Source organism: Aristolochia californica, unplaced genomic scaffold (assembly GCF_029961685.1).
Source record: "Aristolochia californica isolate CCGP_79_NKW_82.1479 unplaced genomic scaffold, dmAriCali1.0.hap1 SCAF_10, whole genome shotgun sequence".
In the NCBI taxonomy this organism is placed as follows: domain Eukaryota; kingdom Viridiplantae; phylum Streptophyta; class Magnoliopsida; order Piperales; family Aristolochiaceae; genus Aristolochia; species Aristolochia californica.
Window position 1 is genome coordinate 24,328,757 of NW_027181771.1, and position 1,146 is coordinate 24,329,902.

The 1,146-nt window shown below is 34.6% G+C and overlaps 1 protein-coding gene across 1 annotated transcript; it reads right to left on the minus strand.

The window, feature by feature from the left end:
- Positions 1-354: 354 nt before the first annotated feature.
- On the minus strand, positions 355-894 carry LOC137942971 (uncharacterized). Its single transcript, XM_068788686.1, has 2 exons — positions 805-894; positions 355-759 (listed from the first exon to the last, which is right to left on the minus strand). The coding sequence occupies exons 1-2, from the start codon at positions 892-894 to the stop codon at positions 355-357; spliced, it is 495 nt and encodes a 164-aa protein (XP_068644787.1).
- Between the last annotated feature and the right edge of the window lie 252 nt (positions 895-1,146).

A 1,146-nucleotide genomic window follows, 5' to 3' on the forward strand; every position in this document is an offset into this window, starting at 1 on the left:
TCTTTCTTCAAGCTTTGGATATTTGTTCCTTCTATATCCTAGTTTCCCACACTCAAAACAAACATCAGTTTCCTTATAGAATTTGTCATTTTGAGTTGTACATTGGCCTTTTATGAAATTCTTCATTTTCCTATAGATTCTTTGAAGAAGTCTAGTGATAAAACTTACGCCATCAGAGCTTTCTTCACTAGAGTTACTTTCAACTCTCGTCTTGGGCTTAAGAGCTATTTTTTTAGCTTGCTCTTCCTCAACATCTTGAGGTTCCATCTCATAAGTGAGAAGGATTCATAGTAGCTATTCTGAGCTTATAGTTCTAAAGTTATCATTCTCATGCACGGTTATCTTCCTTGCCTCTCAAAAATTTGGAAGTGCCTTGAGTAGCTTGTCATTTTGTCTATACAAGGAAATCTCTTCTCCTAGAATGTTCAACTCATTAATTATATGAGTAAACCTAGAGTTCATCTCAGCTATTGATTCACCTAGTTTCTTTTTGAATTCATCTTCTTGGACTAGCAATAAGCTAATTCTAGAGTCTTTTACTCTAGTGATTCCTTCATGTGTGACCTTTAGTTTTTGCCAAATTTCCTTGACAATTTTACATGTGGGGACCCTATTGAACTCATTTGGTTCTAGGTGGAAGGCCTTAGAGTTTGTCTTGAGCTGCTCTTTCTCTTTCCTAGTTAGCTTATTGAATTCAATTTCAATCGGAAGGCCATATTCAAGTTTTTGTGGCTCAAAAGGACCATTCTCTGTTACATGCTATATGTCCAAATTCATAGATTGTAGGAAGAATTCCATTCTTACCTTCGAATATCCATATTTTTTTCCATTGAACAAAGGTGGATAGTTGGCATATTTTTCTTTGGGGAAGAGCAATTTTTCTTGAGATGCCATTTATTATTTTTTCAAAATCATGAGGATTTTGATTTCAATTAAGTGTTTGGCCCACTCTAATAGCAATTGTTGGCCCAATGGCTTCTCAAGGGGAGGATGAATTGAGAATATTGAATTAACATTAAGTTGCACTTGTAATAAAAATCATGCATAAAAGTAATTCGATGTAAAACAAAACATGCATACACCATAGGAGACAAAAAAAAATTTGTTATTGATGTTCCCCTATTGGTATTCACTGCGAGAAAACCA